The sequence below is a fragment of the Choristoneura fumiferana genome, chromosome 5, assembly GCF_025370935.1.
Source record: "Choristoneura fumiferana chromosome 5, NRCan_CFum_1, whole genome shotgun sequence".
NCBI lineage: Eukaryota > Metazoa > Arthropoda > Insecta > Lepidoptera > Tortricidae > Choristoneura > Choristoneura fumiferana.
In genome coordinates, this window is record NC_133476.1 from 20,117,739 (window position 1) to 20,138,406 (window position 20,668).

The window sequence follows — 20,668 nt, forward strand, 5'->3', positions numbered from 1 at the left end:
CGTGTTTATGGCATGAGGAAATTAGTAAAAAAAATGTTTTAATAATGAGCTCAAATAGCTTTTCACAGGTGCGCTCACAAATGGCTCACAACTTAATGCTTCAAGTTTCATACTATGAAGTTTGAAATTCATGTCATGTCGCGCTCACGCTAATGGCATTTATATGGAGGATAAGGGAGACGGTAAGATTATGATACGAACTTCGAAGTTTAGAATAGACCCCAGCTTCGAAGGAAAGGAAACAAAAAAAGCTTGTCTTTGGTAAACTAGGAAAACGTCGAAAAAGTAAACAAGTGGAGAATGTGATTTCTAAAAGGATTTATTTAATTTTATGCAAGGAATCATTGTATTTTGGCGATACGTTTCGGTAATATGATACTCTGGATATCGTTGTCCCTGAACAATCAATATGGGTGAAGACTATGGCGTAACCGATTGTTCCTGGAAGAAAATGGTAATAGCGAAAGCGAACGACGAGTGGATCTCAACTATAAAATCGGAACAGGTAGATGTCGGTAGAGCGATGAACACTTCAGATTTCAGCATGGACGCGGTGCAGATGCCGTTCGGAATCGTGAAGACCGAAAACGAGGAGACCAGCGGCGACCAGGCGTACAGCGACTACTCAGAGGAGACATCGTCGCTGGGCTTCGAGGACCCGCTGCTGTTGGCGACGCCGAGCGCGGAGCGGCGCCGGCGCCGCAAGGGCTCAGGGCCAAAGAGCGAGTCGGAGGAGGAGCGCGCGTCGCGCCTCGCCAAGATGTCGGCGTACGCGGCGCAGCGGCTCGCCAATGAGACGGCGGAGCAGCGCGCGCTGCGGCTGCGGCGCATGTCGGAGTACGCGGCGCGGCGCCTGGCGCACGAGAGCGCGGAGCAGCGCGCGCGGCGCCTGGCGCGCATGTCGGCATACGCCGCGCGGCGCCTGGCCAGCGAGACGCCCGACCAGCGCCGCGCGCGCCTGGCGCGCATGTCCGCCTACGCCGCGCGCCGCCAGGCCCTCAAGAAGGTCTCCGGCCCGCCCGCTACGGCCGCCGCTCCCTCTGCCTATCCTCCTGGGGATGATGAAATATTGAACAACCAAAGTTGAGTTTTAAGATTCTGGACAGGTGACCGGTTCAAGATCGATCTGCAAGAATTTGATCCCTTTTTAGTTAATTGAATCATGAAATCACTCTTTTGAATAGGTGCATGGGGTGGTGATCGTGATGGCTTTAGAACTTAGATTGTTTACATAATTTTATTTTATATTAACAACTTAGAACTTATGTATAATGCAATAACTGAATTTTATATTATATTTAGTGTTGTAAATAATTATCTGCTTTTCAAGATAACAATATTCTATGTTTTTATAGAGTATGCTGTGAGGTTTGCCTTAGCGTAGAGCAGCAATATTACAACTCGTAGTATTGAATATTTATCTCAGCACCTACTTTTATGATTAGGATTTAATTCTATATTTAAATTGTCATGTGTACCTTTCAAAAGATCACAATAAATGCATTTTGTATGTTTTAGTGATAACAAGTGTTCTTATTCATATTTTCTCCTTTTCATTGATGTGACCAGTTTTTTAAATTAGATTTTTTGGTTGTATAATAAATAATTAAATCATATTGTAAAAAAATAATTGAAAAAAAAACGAATATATAAAAGTCAATCAAAACTTCATCAAAGGTTGATTGCTTATTTGGTATTTAATGATTAATGATATAAATGAAACTACAAAGAAAAACATTTAAACATTTCTTATATTTTATCTTATCCAATTCATCTATATGCATGATTTCAAAACAAAAAGGTACACAAACTCTTACTTTTACTACCTTCACACCAATAAATTATTTGCTTATTTCACTATTTGATCACCAGACGATGCCATATATCCAGAAATAGTGCATAGTCTGCTCTGCAAGAGATGTTTCTTTTTTAATATTCCTAATGTAACTATAGTTATTTATGCAACTGTATCGTAATAGGGGTCCTTAAAACACGAGTGTGGTTTTATGAAACGAGGCGCTGAGGGGACCGAGGGGTCACATGAGTGTTTTAAGGCCTAATTACATACAGTTGCAGACAATATTTTATCCACATCCATATATTAAATCCTCTATCATGTGCTCCGCGAACCATTGAAAATGACCTGCATTATCTCTAACTAGGTAGGTATGTCTGCCCCACGAGCTGCGCGCGCGACGACCTGCTGCTGTTCGTGCGCGGCGCCCAGAGCTGTAATGATGTATGAAATAATAGAATCCAATGTCGTAATGCTTGTCATTATCTATGGTTTTTGAATGTATAATGGAGGATTTACTATATGGTACACTCATAAAATAACATCTACACCATATAGTAAATCAATTATGCGTTCAAAAACCATAGGCAATGACCAGCATTAAGACATTGGATTCTGCTATGAACATGGCTGTATCGTAATAGTCATTACGATACAGAAATCTGTATCGTAATGAGATGTCATACATCATTACAGCATGGGGCGACCACGTGCAGCAGCAGGTCGTCGCGGGCGGGTACCTACCTAGTTCTCATTAATGCAGGTCATTCTCAATGGTTCTTGAACACATGATAGAGGATTTAATATATGGATATAGATAAAGTATTGTATGCAACTGTACGTAATTAGGCCGTATAACACTCATGTGACCCTATAAACCCACACTCGTGTTTTAAGGACCCCTATTACGATACAGTTGCATAAAATACTATTGTTTCACAAGAAGGTAATTTTGGAAGCAATGCGTGGCATCACTTTCATTTGCTCATCAATATGGTATTTGACTATTTTGTATATGTTTTATAAATTAAAACTACACAATGCCTGTTATCGAATAAAGAAACAATTAGAAAGAGAAAGAGATACTCGCGTGTGACGTGACATGCAAGTAGCGCCATACTTGCTGCATAGAGAAAAGCGTTTGAGAAAGAGACAGGCATATAGATTTCAAAAAAATCACAATCCATTTTTCAACTGATTTAAGTTTTCTCTTCGCTAAACACTGTCTGTATATCTATATTTTCATAATAATATTAATCTGTCATCTCCCAGGATAACAGGATCAAAGGAATTTGGGCACAAATTTGTGCCTCTGGGAGAGGACAGGTTAAGACATGGCAAATTTAAGTTGTCAAATACCGTATTTCTCACATGTACATCATCAACACTTGCTACTTGTATTTCACTAAATACCTATCTTCGTGTTTTGAATGAAATACAAGTACTTGGCCTGTAAAATCAATTTTCGATGACACTATGGGATCGGTGAAATAAAAGTGTTATGCTCGTATTTTTGTCAGGGTTAATGTGTTAGCAGCTTAGCAAAACTAAAATAGAGATTCAACCAAAGTCAAGGAATGTGTTTTTGTCAGTCTGATATCTTTATATGCCTAATTATGATAAATCTTATACATATATTACCTGCAAAATTATTAGGTACATAGACATTTCAAGCAAAAATTAAATGTGGTATAGCAAGTCTAGTGCATTGAGCCTGGTTGTTCTAAATGTTTACATCCATTTACCAATAAAATAAAAGAACTAACACAAAGACTGTATTGTCAATGTTTGATTTTTCAAATCATTTGACAAGAATAACTTACACTGATGGCGGACAAATCTTTTAACATTGTCAAGTCACTGACTCAATCTCAATAAAATTTTAAGAACTTCGAATAACCATTTTATATATCTTAAATTACTTCGATATTCCAATTTCATAGAATTTCAGTAGGTACGAGAGAGGTTTAGTCAGAGACCCGTCGATATAACTAATTCTAAGATATATATTAATCTAAACTTTATTAATACTTACTATACGTATATGGTACAAATATAATACTTAATTTATCAATTTTATTTATTTACCTAATGCCTAAATTATATATTTGAAAGATTTTTTTTTGTGTACTGCCATATTTTTTCGGATTGTTAAAATACAGTGTTGTTTTGATACTCAGAATCAAGCTCCTACTACGTTTTGCGATTGAAGTAGAAGTTTTCAGAGTACGTGTAGCAGTGGACTTTCAGATTAATAAAGAAACATTGTTTTGTAAAAAATGAGCCGTCTCTTGGGTAGAGTTTCCTCCTAACAGGCGGTGTCTGTCGGCATGGCGGCGGCGGCCAGGAGCTGCCGCGTGGAGGACGTGGAGCTGTACGAGTCCCCCGACGAACGCACGCTGGCCTGTGACAGCGGAGTTCCTGTCGATACGACAAGTACAATAAATGCCACTTCATGCAGGTGTTTGGTGGCTGGCAATGAGGGCTATCGTTTTTTGTCTCACTAGATGGCGCACTGTCGCGTGAGGTTTTTAAGTATGGCTTTCAAAGTCTGTTATTACGGGCGTGAAAACAAAGTTTAGATTAAAATCATATTTAATACACCTTAAAACCGTACCATAAAAATATCGAGCATGCCACAGTGTTGCATAGTCCCCGTTTTGTTCGGAAAAAAGGGAGGACAAAGGTTTCCGAAAGACAAAACTGTCTCAAAACACAGACGTTCATTGCCCCGGAACGCATATTTGCCATAATCAATTTCAGATATTGCAAAATATTCACAAAATTATTCTAATTATAAATAAGCCCGCGTTGCTCACCCAAAAACTATGAGATTTGACATTTCGGAGACCTCACGCTACACTAGCGCCTCTAGCGGCGAATTCATACGCGATAGCCCTCATTGTAAAGCCCGGTTTCCACCACGAGCAGAGCGGGCTCATTAATGGCTTAGTTTAACTATATCGACCAACTTCATACAGGTCCAGTGCAAGTACTTTCATGCAGCCGATCGTTGTAGGTACGTTAAACTAAGTAATTGATGAGTCCGCTCTGTTCGCGTGTAAATTGGGCTTAAGCGGTCCATTGGCACAGCCATAGGCGTCCATTGGGTCAATTTCAGGATAGACAGCGCTAGTTACTCAATGCACGCCATTGGTCACAATGCACCCGTAATTATTGACGATTGGCGTGATTTCATAACGAATGACGATGATCTTTACCAGGGGTCGGCAACGCGCGGCATGCGGCCCGCGACTGTTTCGTAATATCACTTCTATAACCTATGTACCTACATTAGGTATTTAGGTAGATATCTATTAGGCACAAAATGATCTTACAAGTGCGGCCCGCCTTTATCTATTTTTTTCACTATGTGGCCCATGTCTGCCGAAAGGTTGCCGACCCCTGATCTTTACCCAAAAGAGTAATGACTGATTGACAGACTGACAGAAAACATAAGGGTCCAATGAGGGCTATCGCGAATGAATTCGCCACTAGAGGCGCTAGTGTAGCGTGAGGTCTCCGAAATGTCAAATCTCATAGTTTTTGAGTGAGCAACGCGGCTTATTTATAATTAGAATAATTTTTGAATATTTTGCAATGTCTGAAATTGATTATGGCAAATATGCGTTCCGGGCAATGAACGTCTGTGTTTTGAGACAGTTTTGTCTATCGGAAACCTTTTGTCCTCCCTTTTTCCGAACAAAACGGGGACTATGCAACACTGTGGCATGCTCGATATTTTTATGATACGGTTTTAAGGTGTATTAAATATGATTTTAATCTAAACTTTGTTTTCACGCCCGTAATAACAGACTTTGAAAGCCATACTTAAAAACCTCACGCAACAGTGCGCCATCTAGTGAGACAAAAAACGATAGCCCTCATTAACATCACTCATAGGTAGGTATGTTCACCTAAGACATCTATCACAATGAGCACTAACCGGGCAGCGAGGTGACGCGATGCGGCAGCACCCAGCGAGGCGGCGCGCCGTCGCTGAGCCCGTTGCTCATCGGCTCCTGGCATTACAACACCACTACAGTCAGATGTAACCAAACAATGTAAACTGTATCTGTAGGTATGTCATACAGCTCACGGCACTTAAGTGTAGAAGTAAACTTAGGTAACGAGGGGGACTGAGCGACGCACGGGGTAGGCCAGTGTAAGCGCTGATTGGCGCGACTGTCACATGCGCTGAAGTAACGGTCAGCGCTACACTAACGTTCCGCAGGTTGTATATGGTTGTAAAAACCGCCCTTCAGCTCTGTTTAATTTCATAATAATATGGAACTTAAATCCCCGACATTTTATATATGTATTAAATGATATTGTAACGGATAACTCACGTCTTAAGCCGAGTTTAGCTCGACATGTTTCGGGCTATTTCGTAGCCCTTCTTCTCAGGAGCACGCGAACGCGACTCGGTGGCTGCCGCAACACGCACACTCAGCAGCAGCAGGCAGCAGGTGTGTGCGTGTTGCGGCAGCCACCGAGTCGCGTTCGTGTGCTCCTGAGAAGAAGGGCTAAGAAATAGCCCGAAACATGTCGAGCTAAACTCGGCTTAAGACGTGAGTTATCCGTTACAATATCATTTAATTTGAGTGAGTCTCACGGTAGTTTTATGTTCAAAATTGTATATATGTCGTAAAATCCGCCAGATCACGAAATTCCTAGGCATATATACAACGTCGGGGATTTAACTTCCATATTATTATGATAAATTAAACAGAGCTGTGGACCAATTCTGCGTCTAGCTACAAAACTACAAATAAACATTTAGGGGCTGTTTCACCACCCAATTATTAACTTTAACTGACGGATAAATGTGATGCTGTCTCCGTCTATTCGAACAAAACAAACAGAGACGGGATCACATTTATCCGTCAAATAAATTTAATCAATGGATGGTGAAACAGGGGTTTAGACTATAGTTGTGAGAACTAACTTAAGGCAAAGAGACGAGATTTCATTACAACATCATAACCGTCTGATATGTTATTATTAGTACCAATCACGCTCCTTTTCTCTTTTTTGCCATAATAACCTTATTACTTTAATTAGGGCGGCAATTTTTCTTCTATTCCACTAACATTTGAAAACGTACAAGTGTGCGGCCAAACCGGTGACGGTACGGAATCGCAGTGACGCATCGTATGCGCACCGTGTTTTTTTTGGGTTGCTAGCCTGTCACCTAAGGTATATCTTAACCTAGGTACATCCTTTGTCGCCTCTTACGACATCCACGGAAGAAATGGAGCGGTGCAATTCTTACACGACACCACACGGGGAATTCCAGGATCTCCCTCCCTCAGGATTCAACCATCTAAAATAATCTGCTAATTCTGACAAGTAACGTAAGCTGTGCAGTAATTATGATAGCTATGGCATATATATACTTACCTACATAAGAAAATTTACAAAATATTCTACCGTTACAGATAAAACAACACACATTTAACCTGCACTGTGTATTGTATATGCCAAGGTTACCACCGTTTATTGAATAGTGCAAAAACAAAAATAAGTGTAATAAACCACTAAAGCACATTAAAACACATATTATTAGCTAACACAGACCCAATAAAAAGCAATAATGAAACGCAAAAAAATGAATGATAGAAAAACAAAAGACACCAAAAATATCAACACAAAACAAATGACGAATTACGTGAATAATGAATGCGCAAATTATGGCACAACGAACAAAACAACCAAAATGTAGTCTGGATGACGTGACGTCACGACCATGAGCGATACCGGCGCAAGCGCTGCCTGAGGTCCTCATCACAAATTTTCCAAACACAATCGCACCTACTGCTAGTTTCTGTATCTAAACAGCTTAGTTTTATGGAAGAGATCGCTTTTATGCATCTTTTTTTGTTGACTCACTGTATTGATTTGTGGCGTTATATAAAGAACATAATTCTATTGTATTTATTAGAGACAGGAGTTTTCAGGATCTAACTTCTGTGGTTTTAATGAACTTTTGCTCACAAAAATTAGCTTTTGACTTTTTTTACCCGTGCTACAACATTTGATTTAGGGGCTGTTTCACCATTCATTGATTAGTGTTAACTGACGGTTAAATGTGATGCCGTCTCTGTTTGTTTTGTTCGAATAGACGGAGACGGCATCACATTTAACCGTCAGTTAACACTTATCAATGGATGGTGAAACAGCCCCTTAATATATTATCTTCCCGCCAAGTTTATAGCGGTGCTTTCTTTTACATATATGGATTTCGACTTTTGACTACATGGACAAATTGGTATGTGTTGAGGGCCCCAGCCCCAGCAGCCGCGGCGACTCCCCAGACTTACGGCGACACTGCGCGCGGGCGCGGTGAGGATGGTGGTGGCGGTGTCTTCCGGCGTGAAATAGTCCGAGTCCTCGGCCGGCGCCGGCGACCCCGCCGACCCCGCCGACCCCGCCGACCCCGCCGACCCCGCCGACCCCGCCGAGCTCGCTGCACCATCACCAACTGTTTACTCTATACCTGACCTCATGACCTCTTTATTCGGCAAGAAGGCCCAGACCAGCAGTAGGACTTACATAGGCCATGATGCAAGATGACGATGAATTACATTGCTGCTGTCTTTTGACTGGCCAGGAACAAATCTCTTTGGCTTCTACTGAGACACGCTATGGTCATTTAAAAATAAATTGCTTGATCTAACGACAGTTTTGTGTCTTTTGAGATAGTTTCAGACATTAGTCCAAAGATGGCGCTACATAAAACGCGTTTTATCAGTCAAATTAGCTAGCTAGATCGATGTTTCGGTCCCAAACCCCAAAAGCAATAAGTGTCCAGAGACACTGACGCACTCATGGATTCTTAAATTCGTTTTATTCTCAGACTAAAATGTCTATTCCTTGTCATATCTTAAACGTTTTCCAACTAAAACTTCTTGTCTATCTGTCTCGCCCTAACATATCGATTTTTTTCTCGCGTTGCCAATCTACTAGGTACTATATCGCTATCACAGAAACCATTTAAAAAGTTCTTCAAACATTAGCTTTATCGGGGCTATAATTTCAACAATGAGCAATGAAGTTATTGTAAGTCTTTTATATACTAAGGCGCCTGTGTAATCAAAGCCTTATAGAAATATGAATGTGTATATGTAATGGGTACTCGCTGTAACAAGCGGATGACAAAAACAGAATCCACAATATGTATCAAAGAACCTTGATTGCTTACTAACTAAAGCCAACGATTATTGTTTTTATTGGCAAAGCAATTTATTGAGATGACTGTTCAAAAATGTTCACATTTTAGCATTTCAGACGGCACACTTCAGAACCGGACAGAGGTGTCATGTAGCTCGATTACTCAGCAAATGCTACACATTCAAAATTAAATATCTATCTCAAACATTTTACCGAATTCAAGTCCCTGGTAGATTGATTCATAGACCAAAAACCCCGAATGCTTGATTGTCGCCAAAACCGCTAGAGCCTTTTGCGAGATTATCATGGCATACACTCTTAAACATGTATACAAAAATGAATAGATAAGATTCCAAAATATATATTAGTCCGTCAGTTACATGGGTGACACTCTTTCCCGGCCCGGATAATACCGACCCTGTTTTTCGTGTACACGCCCATAGAAGCTCATGTCAGTTTCTATGGGCGTCTACACAAAACACAGGGTCGGTATTTCCATGTCGGTATGACATCACGGGCTCCCACTATCGAACTTTGTCGTGCTTTATATTTATAGTTTACGGTAATCTGATTGATGGACAAATTATAATTATTTTACAGAGGGCAATTGCTCGTTTGATACAATAAAGGCCTGCTTCACTACTCTTTGTTATATTTTATGTGACAGTTATCTGTATTGCCGTCTCGGTTTGTTTTGTTCGAATAAGCAGAGACGGCACATTTATCTATTACATAAAGGTTTCGCTGCAGACCCATGGCGAGTAAGTTAAACATGTGTGCGTGTGTATACATACAGTTGCGTGGTGAGTGCGTGGCGAGGTCTGCGTCGGCGTCGTCGATGTGCGCGAGCGCCGCCCCGCCCGCCGGCCCCACCCCCGCCCCCGGCCCCGCCCCCTTCACCAACTGGACATTACAACCACACTATTGTATTGTTTAACTCTTTATTGTACATAAAATACAAAATCACAGTTAACAAGACAAAGAGATGTACAAAGGCGAACTTATCCTTTAAAAATAATTAATAGTAAGGCTACATTAGCACTGTGCGGTTAACCGCGCGGTTAGCCACATAGTGTACAGTCGCGGAATGAAAAGATTGACCGCCTTACTTGCTTGCTCAATATAAGTTATCTGCTTTATCGACCGAGTATGACATAATTCCGTCATAATGTCATTAAAAAAGGTAACATTTTTTTTTTTTTTTTTTTTTATTATTTGACTGGATGGCAACGAGCAAATGGGTCTCCTGATGGTAAGAGATCACCACCGCCCATAAACATCTGCAACACCAGGGGTATTGCAGACGCGTTGCCAACCTAGAGGCCTAAGATGGGATACCTCACGTGCCAGTAATTTCACCGGCTGTCTTACTCTCCACGCCGAAACAAACAGTGCAAGCACTGCTGCTTCACGGCAGGATTAGCGAGCAAGATGGTGGTTGCAATCCGGGCGGACCTTGCACAAGGTCCTACCACCTGCAAAACATGTGCTTCTTACAACGTGTACAGATGAATTTATTTGAAAACTGCTCAACCTTTTCATTCCGCCACTGTACGTAGCCTAAGACTAGGTGCGTACGGATGAATAGAATAGAATATAATAGAATAGAATAGAAATCATTTATTCGTGACAAAGTAGCGTAGCATAACAAAAAGATATTAAAAATTTAAGAAAGTTGTACGTCACGAAATGGTCCCAAATCAGCAAAAATAAACATACACGAACACACATACACGGAGATTTAGTCACAGTGACAGTCGGACCTCTGTTTTTCTCATCGTAAAGACAGAGACAGAGACCAACTCACCTTGGACAAATGTCATACGTGCGCGCCTAGCGCAAGAGGCAAGAAAATGTTGCGTGAGCTTCATCGATGTAATTTGAATCTAATTGCTTCAATAATAAAGTTAAAATTTCACGGTTATTTTTTTTTGTTTCCAGATTACAACAAGAAAAGTTGATGATGAATTCTTAAGAAGTAGAAAAGAATCAGTACAGAATCAGTAGGTTTGTGGCCGACCTAAAACTCCTCTAGTACAAGAGCGCACATGGTAATTATGCGGTTAGCCGCGCGGTTTTCGCGCGCCATCCATTAAGGGTGCGTTAAAACCGCGCGGCTAACCGCACTGTGCGTCGTAGTTTTACCCCATTGGAAGGCAGTGTCGCCTGCGTGAGCAGCGGCGAGAGGCGCTCGCAGTCGCTGTCGGGCTCGGGCTCGGGCTCCGCGGGCTCGGGCGCCGCGCCGGCCGCCGTCAGCTCGTCCGCGCCCTCGTCCTCGGAGCCCGACGGCTCGTGTAAAGACACCGCTTCCGGAGGGTACTCCAGACTGAGTGACGACTGCGAACAGGAATGTACACGTAAACTGTGTAGTTTGCTAATGTACTTCGGAACTCGAAACAAAAAATCGCTTCTTTCTAATTTGAATCTTCAGGAAAACGAAGAAAATCGACGAGTCTCGAACGAAATTAACATTCTAGTTGTACTGTATAAAGATTTTATTATAATTTCTAAAATTCATTGCATTCTAAGGGGCTGTTAACACTAATCAATGGATGGTGAAACAGCCCCTAAGAGTCATTATATTGTATGATATAATTCCAAACATCTGGCATAGTATAACCAACTATTTGTAAACTTTATACGAATGTTTTAAAGTTAATAAAAAGTGCTATTAAAATCGACGATACGCATAGAACACACTAAAACGATGCTTTTTAATCGGTGGCGAGGAGTCGAAAAAATTATCAGTCAAAATTGAATTTAATAAAAATCATTTAACTTGACTTACAAAGTTTCTACTCGTATGTAAGCAGTTATTTATAATTTTGCAAGTTGACTTTCATCCACTCCCCCCCGTCCAGTTCGGATGGGTTTAAAGTTTAGTGCGAATAGGTAGGTTTGTAGATTAAATGACAATGTAACAGTCACAAAAAAGCTTGTACAAGTTACAAACTGATTCATGTACATACCAGGGTGGAACCTTTTAATAATCATCATTAATAATCAATTTCACTACAATTTCCTTGTCAAAAGTATGGGATGTCAACATGTAATTAGTGGCACAAAGGTTCCACCCTGATTTGGGATTCAGTTTGTTCGATGGTACCTATTACACACCACTGAATATACCTCGTTGAGTTTCTTGCCGGAATCTTCTCAGCAGAGGTTTTTCCGAACCGGTGGTAGATTTTTTTGACATTCATAAGTGCTTGTTATAGCCTAAATTGAATAAAGATATTTAAACTTTGACTTTGACTGTACAATAACATTTATGGAAAGTTTCGTCATGTTACCTTGGTGACGCTGTCGGGTCTAGTAAACAGGGCCGGCCCGCGGAGCAGCGGGCTGGCGGCACGCTCGCGACGCCCGTCCTGCTCTCGCGCCAGCAACACCGACATGCGGAACTGAGACAACAATATTTAAGTCACTCACTGTTCAGTTTGTGCTGCCAAAAGGAAACCAAAAAGTGGATTCCGGAAGCGAAAAAACAGAATGTGTACAAGACTTAGCGACAAAGCTCTCAGCTTTCAGGATGCTGTTGGGGTTGCCGCGCCATTGCAGCGCCTCAGGGATGTTCGCGGAGGCGCGAACCGACGATTTTCACGCTATTATGCGTAAGCGCGTAGCATCGATGCTACAGCTTGTGCGCGGCAGCGCTAACACCCTCTTGGCGACTGTCGCAAATAGAGTGGGTGGCCCATTCGTACGGAGATGGAGCTCTAGGCATTTGCCAGTTAGGTAGTGTGTAAGTGTAGTTTGTATATTTGTTGATGTGTATATTTGTTCGTAGTAACATAGGCGATAAGGTTTCTCATTGTTACTAACTTGATATGGATAATCTCCGAAATAAAAGAATATTATTATTATATTATTATTATGGGGCATCCACGATCCCATGGAGGGTCGCTAAAACAAGAAAGGCAGAATGTGTATTCAACTTCAAATGCAAATTTTCATTAAAATCGAGCGTTCCCCCTCTTTATAATTTAAACTGTTGAGAAGAAAAATTTAACGGCTAAGATTCCTTGAGAATAAACTTTTAGTTTAAGAGTAAATAGCAGCCTAAGGTTTAAAACATTACACAATACGAAAACATTAGAAAAATATTATTTGATTTTTTCGTAATGGCTACGGAACCCCATCTTGGGCGTGTTCTTATGTTTTCATGTTTATCTTGAGATACTGCCAGTTGGAGACTTAGCCAAAGTATGTCTTGGTGTTAGACTATAGTTTTCGGGGTGGGCCGTAGGCAGTGGGGGTCGGTGGTCAGTCACCTCTGGCGCGCGGGCGGGCGCGGCGGGCGCGGGCGCGGGCGCGGCGCGGCGGCTGCCGGCGCTGCCGAGGCTGGTCGACGAGCTGCGCTCCAGGTTGCAGCGATTCAGGGTCTCTGCCGCCTGCGAAACGTCAACATTAAGGATCCTGTTACAGGTTAGTTCAAGGGTTCCACCTTAATAGCTAGGGGGAGGTCATATAGCCAAAATATATATTTTTGTGAATAAAAGATTGAAACATGAATTTTATTAAAATCAAGGATTTAAAAAAATCTACTGTTTGTCCTAGACCCAGCCCAGGGCCCAGGGGGGGTCGTGCCCCCATGACCTAGCCGTTAGAGCAGTCCCTGTCTGTAAGTGCGACACCTGGCCGTTAGTGCGACAACTGGTAGTTAGTGCGGTACTTGACTATAAGGGCGGCACCTTGCCGTTAGACAATCTCTGGCCGTTAATGCGGTACCCGGCTGTAAGTGCGGCATCTGGCTGTAAGTGCGTCACGTAGCCGTAAGTGTGATACATCGCGGTAAGTGTGGCACCTGGCTGTTAGTGCAGCACCTGGTTGTAAGTGCGGCACCTGGCTGTTAATGCGACACCTGGTGTGTGCGGTACCTGGCTGGCGGTGTCGGTGTCGGGGCTGGCGATGGCGGGCGCGACGGGGGCGGCGGGCGGCGGCGCGCGGCCGCTCGGCCCGTTCAGCGCCTCCATCAGCGACACCGGCTCGTAGCCCGGCGGGATGTTTTCCATGCTGCCCTGTGACACACACACACACATTGCTCGATGATTCTTGCAAAAATTATAATGTGATGATTTCCTTCTATTAAGTACTTACTCGTCGAACCCTTTTACAAGTTAAACAGTTATATTTCGCAAAAAAAATAGACTTAACAGAAGGTCTTTATAATTTGTCATTAAAAAAGTAATTTACTGATATAATGCGTAGTTAATGGCACTGCATAAATATAAAGTCATTTTATTTCTTCACGACGTCCCGTCAAGTACAAAGAACAGTTGCGTTGATTTTGTGTGTGAAAATAAGCAATAATTATTAATTGATTAAACGATACATAAGGGGAATATAGTCCAATTCCGCACTATGTCGTTAATATATTAACAGTTTCAAGTGAATTATCTATGTGCGCATCAATACAAGAGGGCTACTAAGAAATTCGAAAATTGAAGTATGTATCATAGCGTCCCTCTCACTCTCATATTAAATAATATTAGCGTCAGCGGGGCGGCAGGAAACGAATCGCATATCGCAGTTCGTAGTACAGTAGAATTCATAAACATTTGATCAAAAATATCTGAACACGACTCTATTGTTAACGGCATAAAAGCGTGTTCAGATATTTTTGATCACAAACTTGCTCACAAGTTTATGAACTCGACTGTACATGGCCAGGGGGGGGTGGTGTACTCACGAGCGGCGGGCTGGAGGCGGGCGGCTGCGTGGAGGCCTTCTGAAGCGCGCGGATCTGCAGCAGCGCGCGGAACGGCGCGCGGCAGATCGGGCAGTTGTTGGCCTGAGCGAACAGTATTACGCTACATACCCTCTTAGGGCCGCCACACATATTCGGAATTCCGGTTCGGAATTTTGATTCGGAATTCCGTAAATACATCACACACACATACCTACATATGTTTATTTCAATTCTGTACGTACCTACAGGCCACCATACGGAATTCCGAATCGGAAAAAACTTGGGACGGAAAACTACTGTTTGTATTTACCTAATGATTCGCCGACAATTTTTACGCAGATTATTGATTGGCAGATCACGTTTCGCCGAGTAGCGGTACGCCGATGGTTTTGTACGCAGATGTATTGTTTCGCAGACTAACGTTTCGTAACTCAACCTTTAGTAGACATTCAATTGGCTTATGCGTCAGTAAGGAGTCACAAAATTATACCAAACGTTGCTTGCCCAAAAGAAAAATCTGCTTATAGTTGTCTGCGAAACGAAAATCTGCGTAATTAAACTCGGCGAAACGACAGGTAACCGTTTGTATGTATTCCGAATCGAAATTCCGAATGCATGTGGCGGCCCTTATCAGACTGGCTAACTACTTGCAGGAGAGTTGAAAACGAGGCGAGCGCTCAACGATTTCGCTGCTTTGCTTTTAACTCGCCCACAAACCGTCAGTGTGATAAGGCTGCTAGGGCCACTTGCACGGGCCAGGGCAAAATACATTGTTAAACCTGGGTTAGGGTTGGCAGTTTCATGGATTTAGACACTACATAACACTGGATAAGCAGTTAAAACCAAGTTCAAAAAATAGCTAATCCGTGAAAGCCGTCTTACTATCGTAACACCGGACAAGTAATTCATCACCTACTAGCAGGAGTAGGTATATGATGTTTTCATAACAAACGAAAACGTTTATTTGTAAAATACAATCTAGGTATTTATAAAGACGGAACGCGGACGGACATCCAAACGGAACAAGTTGGAAGAGGGAAGGGAAGGGAAGAGGGTCTTTGCTGTAAGATAATAAACATAAACGAACACAAGTTGAAACCCTTCGACCTTATCATTTCAATGTTCAATATCTCAAGAACGGCTGAACCGATGTTTATGAAACAAAGCTAATAACCTAACCAACAAAAAGTTGGAAAACCCCGACTTTGTCACTTCAAAGTTCAATATCTCGGCTAAACCGATTTTGATAAAAAATCTAAGAACCATCGCTAGAAAACCTGATTTGGAATAAAAAACCGCATTCAAATTGGTCCACCCCTTTAAAGGTCCTTTTATTTATACCTACAGACATTGAGCGTGCCAGACATGTGCCGTGACAGACAAAATAATATTCTTCTATACAGTGTCTATTAAAGTATTTATATCTATGGTTACATGGTCGCGCAGACACGCCGAAAGACACTTAATATAATTAATATTATTTTGTCTGCCACGGCACTTGGGTCCATCAAACTTATAACACACCTCTTGCATCGAGAGCTGAAAAAGGGGTAGGGGAAGAAAAGGGAAGGGTATTCCTTACCTGGTATCGGAGCGAGTCTGCGCACGAGTTGCACAGACACAGGTGTCGGCACGGCAGGATCAGCGTGTCGCGCACGTCGCACATGCAGATCACGCACTCCGAACCGCCCTCCTCCGTTTCCGTGTCCGACGTCGGCTGCCAACAGGTTAGCTCATTCAATTACGGCTATCGCGTATGAATTCGCCGCTAGAGGCGCTAGTGTAGCGTGAGGTCGCCGAAATGACAAATCTCATAGTTTTTTGTGAGCCCGCGTAGGTTTATTTATAATTAGAATAATTTTGTGAATATTTTACATTACCTGAAATTAATTATGGCAATTATGCGTTACGGGGCAATGAATGTCTGTGTTTTGAGACAGTTTTGTCTATCGGAAACTTTTGTCCTCCCTTTTTTCCGAATAAAACGGGACTACGCAACGCTGTGGTTGCTCTATATTTTTAAGGTGTATTAAATATGATTTTAATCTAAACTTTGTTTTCACGCCCGTAATAACAGACTTTGAAAGCCACACTTAAAACCTCACGCAACAGTGGCGCCATCTAGAAAGACAAAAAACGATAGCCCTCATTACGGGTTCAGAGGTCAATGGTTGCCGCCAGCAGCGGCGGATGTATCATTTGGGGCAGAATACAGATAGCTGTCATAGCTATTACCATCTTACTCGTTAAACTGGCCATATAGCAGCGTTAACACTGTCTGTTGTATTCCAGTTTGTGGGTAAAGTAGCCGGTGAAATTATTAGCATGGTTGCATTCCACCTTAGACGAGGATCACACGGAGCGGTGCGTGCGCCGCGTGTCTGCGCGGAGGAGCGCCACCGTAAGCCCGTTCTCGGCGGATTACGTACGTCGTGATACAAAATTTCAATCCATTCGACCGCGTGCCGTCGCGGCGGCGCCGCATCGCTCCGTGTGTCCTTAGCTTTAGTCCTCACGGTAGGCAGTGCATAGGCCATCTCATACTATTTTTTTGACGGTGGAAGCATTCTACACTTCCAAGGAACATAGATTTAATTAAGATGTTTAATAATAATAATAAATTCATTTATTTCGGGCAATTTGGCCCACACAATAAATACCTTACAGACTAACATAAATATTTATAATAATCGATACAAATTAAGTAAGTAAATCAAGTAATTGGCGGATGCGCAAACCGCGCGAGCCAATAAAAAAAAAACATGTAATAAGTTTTGTTTTTAAGTAAGGACCCAATACATCCCTGTATTAATTTAATGTAATTTTTATGTATAATTTTATAGTGTATTAATTTATACTTATGTACTATTTTATTTGTAATTACTTATATAATTTAATTTGTTTCAAAAAAAATACTTTAAAAAAATTGTTTTTCAATGATGGTATTTCTGAAAGCGCTGGTGGGGTTAAAAAGTGACATGTCAAAGAGCCTTTTGCGGCCTATTTACAGAATTAACATTTTTTTTATTGCAATTGCCTTATGTCCGTGGGTCTCAGTTTATATATTCAGCGGCACAAAATTTGGCCCACTCAACATACAAAATTACTAACCACTGCATTTTGAGGGCCATATACTTTCCATCAAGTGGGTTGGCTAACCTTAGAGTCGAGGTTTTTATTCTCGATGCCGTAGATCTCCTGCAGCAGGTAGCAGAGCCCGTCCACGAACAGCTTCTGCTTGAGCGCCTTCAGCACGTACGCGCCGTCAGGGTGCTTCTCCACCAGGCCGATGGTCGTGTGGGACTGCCTTATTTCTAACACATAAAATTAAAAATTATTAATACCAGCACATATTAAATATATTGACCCGCATAACTCACGCCTTAAATCGAGTTTAGCCGGACATGTTTCGGGCAAATCCGTAGCCCTTCCTCTTCGGAGCAACGCGACTCGGCGGCTGCTGCAACACGCTCACTTACCAACAACAAACAACCACATAACAAAATAATTGTTATATTACTTTTTGTTAATTTTCATAATTCTATATCAACGAAAAATTTTCTATTCATTCTTACAGCTTTTGATTTTCATGGTTACTGTATGAAAATACACTTTAAAAAAATAGTATTGTTTGACAGGTGAACTTGGAAACTTACTTTTTTTCAGAACTGCACTTAACTTGAGTATTAATTATTTGTTTCAATGTGATACTTGTCTGTAAGTTTGTAGCTGGCAGTCCATAGCTTATTACTAGTCCTTACCATCCTGTCCCTCATCAACCAAGCAGTAGATAGCGACGGGGATGACCTCATGGTCGGGGCTGAAGGCGAGCTCTTCTTCGTTGTGACGCGACGGGTCGAACACGTGTGCCAGCTGGCAGAACTGCTGGTTGGCGCCCTTCTTGTAGTGGAACGTTTGGGAGGTCAAGTTTGGGTCACGGGGGTAGTAGCTGCCAAACAATGGTGTTAAGACTGGGTATTGCTAGTATAGGTTTCACTTTAGTACATAATTGGCTATCTGATGCCACCAATTCACATAGTATTTATTTATGTGCTGCCAAACTGTGATTTTCCCATAGATTTTGAATGGCATAGTAAGCTATTATGATTGACTAACTATTAAACAGTTAATTGAAACTTAGTCTGCTTTTTAGAGCTAAAATAAAGTGTTTTTTATTAGACTTGCATCTCCTAATTAGACAAGTGGGATGACCAAGAAGTCCACATATTTTTGGAGTAATATACAGTTTTTTGTCTTATCGCAATCAACTTGTCTGGTCAGCTGATCTGTACTGCGGCACAAAATTTGGCCCACCCTTCATACAAAATTACCGATTCTGCATACATTTCAGGGCCAGATTTTTTGCCGCTCAGTATATTTATATTTTGGTAAAAATTGTTTATATACTTGTTTGTTATGTATACTTACACAACACCAGTAGGAGTGACTTCTTCGGTGCAGAAGTAGTATATGGTGATGGCGATTTTGGCATCACAGTCAAAAGTGAACTCAATGTTGTAGTATGTCCCTTTGCCATTGTTGTCAACAGGTTTGATCATGCCATCTCCAATTTTGTTATTTTCTACAAACTTGCCCATTGGCTCTGGGCAGCGGACAAATCTAAGGGACTCTTTGCGGATATTTACTAGGCTTTTTAGAGTTTTTGTTGGTTCATTTGACTGCGGTGGAGGATATGGGAACTGCAAAGATAAAATAAAAAATAAATTTGTATGAATACTTAACTGAAAATTTTAAATAATGTTTGGGCATTATGGTTTTGGAAAAAAGTGATGAAAAAGTATGAAAAATAAAACAAAAACTTATAATAATGTAGGAACTATTCAGTGAACACATTGAGATATTAAAATAACTTATGGTTTATCTGACTGACAAGTCTCCTCTACTCTGGTGAGCTGTACAAGCCTAATTTGAGGGTTTTTTTATTTTTATTTATTCAACTGGATGGCAAACGAGCAAGTGGGTCTCCTGATGATAAGAGATCACCACCGCCCATAGACACCTGCAACACCAGGGGGATTGCAGATGCGTTGCCAACCTAGAGGCATAAGATGGGATACCTCAAGTGCCAGTAATTTCACCGGCTGTCTTACTCTCCACGCCAAAACACAACAGTGCAAGCACTGCTGTTTCACGGCAGGATTAGCGAGCAAGATGGTGGTAGCAATCCGGGCGGACCTTGCACAAGGTCCTACCACCTGCAAAACACTAATAATTGGGTAATAGCAATACACTATTTGAAATAAATACATTGTTTATAAATATTGCTAAACAGATGTGATGTTACTTACAGGTGTCGGCCTGCTTCCTAAGAAATTCAAGTCAGCATTTTCCCCAAACAGGTATGCCTCAGGCTGAGGTGTGTCAAACCTCTCGCCACCCATGATGAAGTGGCTGCCAAAATAATTGCCTGAAAGTGGACAAAAATCAATTTAAAGTTAAGCTACTTGTGCTAATTCTTCCCATTTTCGTAAATACTAGAATCAAGAGCTGTTTAAGGGGTTTCCAACGGTAAATTGCAGCATAGTTAGGAGAACAATGCAGGAGAATATTTAAATAAACATTGTAAGGTCACCAACAATACCTGATCGAGGTGGATATTTATATGCATGATTTGATACTACGTCTGCTTCTTCCACACCAGCGTTCTGCCTGCTGGCAAAAGCCCCCATTTCTAGCAACAAATTAGATTTTCCACAAAACTATTTGGGGTATTTGTTTTGTTTGCCTGTCTAGAATTACGCGAACTCGACCGAGCGAATAGAACAGAACAGAAAGACTGGAAACAATTTTATTTTGGATTGGACAATTTGGACAGCTGGATGACATTGACAGTACAGAAATAGAATGACAGATTTAAGGTGTTTTTTTTTGTTTTGTTCCGAGTAAAATTGCGTTTAATTACCTGTGTTGAACAAATAAATGATTTTGTATTTGTATTTGTGTATTTGTCACAGATGTGAAGTCCGTGGTAATTGTATTTGTTTATC

The 20,668-nt window shown here is 41.6% G+C and overlaps 2 protein-coding genes across 3 annotated transcripts; one reads left to right on the forward strand and one right to left on the reverse strand.

The window, feature by feature from the left end:
- The first annotated feature begins 189 nt into the window (after positions 1-189).
- Positions 190-2,106, forward strand: LOC141428359 (uncharacterized). Its single transcript, XM_074088331.1, has one exon. The coding sequence runs from the start codon at positions 410-412 to the stop codon at positions 1,085-1,087; it is 678 nt and encodes a 225-aa protein (XP_073944432.1). The 5' UTR covers positions 190-409; the 3' UTR covers positions 1,088-2,106.
- A 257-nt stretch (positions 2,107-2,363) lies between these two features.
- Mrgn1 (Mahogunin ring finger 1) lies at positions 2,364-20,504 on the reverse strand. 2 transcript variants are annotated; one of them, XM_074088332.1, is made up of 15 exons: positions 20,263-20,504; positions 19,970-20,088; positions 19,089-19,360; positions 18,422-18,609; positions 17,820-17,974; positions 16,243-16,377; positions 14,661-14,762; positions 13,849-13,989; positions 13,243-13,362; positions 12,262-12,372; positions 11,114-11,305; positions 9,763-9,871; positions 8,119-8,264; positions 5,742-5,817; positions 2,364-4,216 (listed from the first exon to the last, which is right to left on the reverse strand). In XM_074088332.1, exons 1-15 carry the CDS (start codon positions 20,348-20,350, stop codon positions 4,104-4,106), a joined length of 2,067 nt encoding a protein of 688 aa, XP_073944433.1. In that variant the 5' UTR covers positions 20,351-20,504; the 3' UTR covers positions 2,364-4,103. The 2 variants fall into 2 exon arrangements, 1 of the variants encoding a protein (XP_073944433.1); XR_012451420.1 differs by lacking the exon at positions 8,119-8,264 and having other exon boundaries at positions 4,202-4,216.
- Positions 20,505-20,668: the final 164 nt, after the last annotated feature.